Source organism: Raphanus sativus, unplaced genomic scaffold, assembly GCF_000801105.2.
Source record: "Raphanus sativus cultivar WK10039 unplaced genomic scaffold, ASM80110v3 Scaffold4180, whole genome shotgun sequence".
Taxonomy (NCBI): Eukaryota; Viridiplantae; Streptophyta; class Magnoliopsida; order Brassicales; family Brassicaceae; genus Raphanus; species Raphanus sativus.
The window spans coordinates 255-3828 of NW_026619482.1; the positions used below are offsets into that span (position 1 = coordinate 255).

General features: G+C 39.1%; 1 protein-coding gene across 1 annotated transcript; it reads right to left on the reverse strand.

Annotated features, from left to right (window-relative positions):
* Positions 1-260: 260 nt before the first annotated feature.
* Positions 261-2944, reverse strand: LOC108838908 (protein EMSY-LIKE 4; the record flags this gene model as incomplete). Its single annotated transcript, XM_057001921.1, is given in 10 exon segments — positions 261-590; positions 679-742; positions 830-898; positions 972-1202; positions 1280-1348; positions 1428-1655; positions 1736-1979; positions 2063-2172; positions 2252-2466; positions 2913-2944. Coding segments are annotated over 10 exon segments (1278 nt in total). The 3' UTR covers positions 261-570.
* Positions 2945-3574: the final 630 nt, after the last annotated feature.

Genomic DNA, 3574 nt, shown 5'->3' on the forward strand with positions numbered 1-3574 from the left:
TACTACTCCGGCGAAAAGAGCTCCCGGGAGACCACCGCAGAAGAAAACAGTGGAGGCAACCGCAACCGCGTCAGGGAAACGAGGTAGGGAAAGCGGAAGCACAGGAAAGGACAATAAACAGCCAAAGAAAAGAAGCAGAAGATGAGGAGGTAGCGTATGATATTATTGTATATCCATAGAATATGTTTTGAGTTGTTTCTTTCTCAAATCTTAGTTATGGATTAGGTTAAGTGTACTTTGGTTTATTGACATGAGTAAAAGATTAATTCCTTTTTTGGTTTATATTTTACTCACTTCCACCATTTGAGTCTGATAAAGGAACACGAATCTTTATTGTCTGATTCGTGTTCTAAGATACTGAAACCGTTCCATTGCAACATATATCCAACAAAACCAACATTAAGGTAAAGATCTAATCTCTAACTGTCAGCAAAAATTACAGTCAGATACAACCAAAAAGGGTAACACATCAAAGAAGTTGAGACTCTGACCTTTGATGATCTCAACAAATGCTCTCTTCTTTAATGGAAACCATGGCAAAACTGCTTGATTCTATCAAAACACACAAGTTTAGCGACGAAAGCCACCTTCTGTACAAAAGACCAGACAAGAAGAGTTTCAGCCAAGGCAATTTTATTTTGAGACTACAAGCTTGGATATATCAAACTAAACACTTGCCGTTTTCTCCATCGGATATATCTCCAAGCTTTGCGATTGCACCCACAAGCGCTTGTTCTTGCTCCTGTATCAAAGTCAATATAATCAAAATCATTTTGAGGCTTTTGTTATGTATATAAACGTAAAATTAAGGAAGAAAGGGATCTTAAACCTCCAACATTCTCTTAGCCCTTTCAACTTCTTGAGGATCTGGATTGTGTGAGCCAAGAACTCTCTCCACCTATTACAAAAACACCATCGTTTGAGAAAATAAACCCATACATCACTTGACTTGACAAGTAATTAATACTAACCTCTCTGATTAGGACATTGGTCTGACGGATTCGTATATCCATATGTTTCCTTTTCCCAGTTCCATTCTGCGATGTTCTGAAATCTTTTTTAACCGTGGTCTTTACCACACCGCTTCCTCGTTGAGGAACACTGTTCGGTCCTGTGGTTCTATTAAGACCTTGTCCGTTATAACCATACTGATTACCAACCGCAGGACCCTCTCCTATCCACTCAATATCCCCAGGAGATATCTGTACAAAAATATTAGAGCTCTTAGTTACCAAATAAGACAAAGTTGTTTCCTCTATAATGATCAGAAAGTAAATACCTCTGAGAGATTGACCCATTCCCATGTCTCGCTAGGTGTTCCAATGTCATAAACCAAAGCATGGCGACCCTAAAATTAAAGATATAATCATGTTTAAGGAAACTTTTTAGTTTTATAATACTTAATGCCAATTTAAGAAGCTACTCACCTCAACGGGATTGTACTTGGTGATGACAGCCTCGTAAAATGTATTGTCTTCTGGCCACCTTGTTCTAACTTTTCTTCCTACAAAGGACTCAGGTTCGGTTCCGTTTGTGGGTTCACTTGAACTGATGGGACCAGATGGTAATCTGTTCATGCCTTGTCCTCGTGGAGGTTGTTGATCTGAAGGATGGTATGAGATAGGTTTTGCAGAAGACGAACCACCAGGGAAACCCTGAAAAAAGGAGAAACAAATCATTAGAAGAAATCGTTTCTAATAAAGAAACATCAAAAAAGATACCAGGTTTTACTCACTGGTTTATGCTTTTTGCCCTTGGCATTGGGAACAGATCCTCGTTTAGCCTTCCATGAAGCAAATTGGTCAGTGGGATCAGCTTGAGGGTGGAAAGGAGGTGAAGCGAATGGTTGAGAAGGAACTGGCTGGTTTGGTTTGTGCTTCTTAGTAGAAGCTGAAATGGAAGGTGTTGGCAAGGTATCGTGAACCACTTGAGCAGCATTGCGTATAGTTGGTTGCATTCCTCCAGATTGTCTCCACTCCCTAATAAAGGAAAACTATTACTTATATGTTATTGATAGAAAAAGAAAGAAACTATAAATGCTCAAGTTTATTTAGCTTCTCGCCTTATCCTTCGTATTGTATCATCTGCGTTTACACGACCAAGAAGCTCTCTATGTTCCTCATTCGATACCCTCAACTCTTTGCGCAGTTCAGTTATAAGACTTTCCTTTTCCTGAGCAAGATATGAAAAAAGAGATTAGCCATAAACTAATAACATAAGAAGAAGTAGAGGGAGATTCATTTGAACATACCCAAGTGATAGCATCTGCTTGGGCTTTAAAGGCTCTTAGGATAGAGATGTAGGCTTCCTTCTCAATCTGGTGAATCTGAGCTTCCATATCAGCAGCAACTTCATCATACATCTTAGGGGGGTAAGATGGAGGAAGACTCGAAGGTCTTCCATTGCCAGTCACACGGCCTCCTCCTCGTGCAACCCTATGCGATGGAGGCAGATCATCATCTGTTCCTGCAGACAGCACCATCAAAAAAAACCAAACTTGTTGGTGGTAGCCTGCTTAGCAACAAAAAGGATAAAAATTTCATCCTTAAAACGAGAACTAACACCGACCCACCAAAGCTTACGACCAGTTAACACAAACCCAACAAAGCTTACAATGTACAACAATACTAGAACGGAGAAAGTCCAAAACTTTTGCAAACCCTAATTCTCAGCTTAAGATCAAAGTCAATCGATTTGAAACATTCCTTAACAATCACCACAAGACCTTCCTTCCTTAATAAACACAAAACCCACCAAAGCTTAGAATGAATAACATAATTGAAACAGAGAAAGTCCAAAGCTTTCGTAAACCCTAGTTTCAGAAGAAAGACAGAGAGGAGGAGAAGAACAAGGAATGTGTTTTTTTTTTAATTTTTTAATCTAAAATCGAATACAGTGTTAAGGGAACTAACCGCTGCTATCAAACGATTCGTAGTCCATCACGAAAGGTTTTGATCCCCCCAAATGATTCAGAGACGAAACTTGCGGGAAGCAAAGGTGAAGAAGAGGAAGAAGTGTCCAGAGAAAACGCACTATTCAGAGAGTTGATTTCAATTTGACTAGAACAAGACTCGATTTTTGGAGTTTGTTGAGAAAATTCTGATTCGGTTCCTTCGTCGGGAACTTCCTTTGGCGACAAATCCGAGCTCAGCTAGGAGTGATTCAGCTTCGATCACAGATTTGCCGTAAGCCTTTTTTTTTTGTTTAATTTAACTTTTCATAATAAGAACAGAGAAGGAGAGTGAGGAGACGGAAAATAGATAATAATCATCAAAATATATCTAAACACAGTCGTTTTGATCGCTGATCTGTGTGTAAGGTTTAAAACGAGCCCATAAGTAGGTTTATGAGAAAGATCATAATAAGAGCATTTATTAGTACAATAATAGTGTGAAGTGAAGGCCCAATCATTTGCATGGGTCATTACCGCAGACAAAAAGAAATCGATCTTGACAAGAGCATCAATCAACCAACCCTGTGAACGAGCCCCTGGATTCGATATAATCCTCCCACAAAAAAGTACTATCTATATTATTAAAATAGAAGTACACTTTGAAAATGCCCCTAAGTTTTT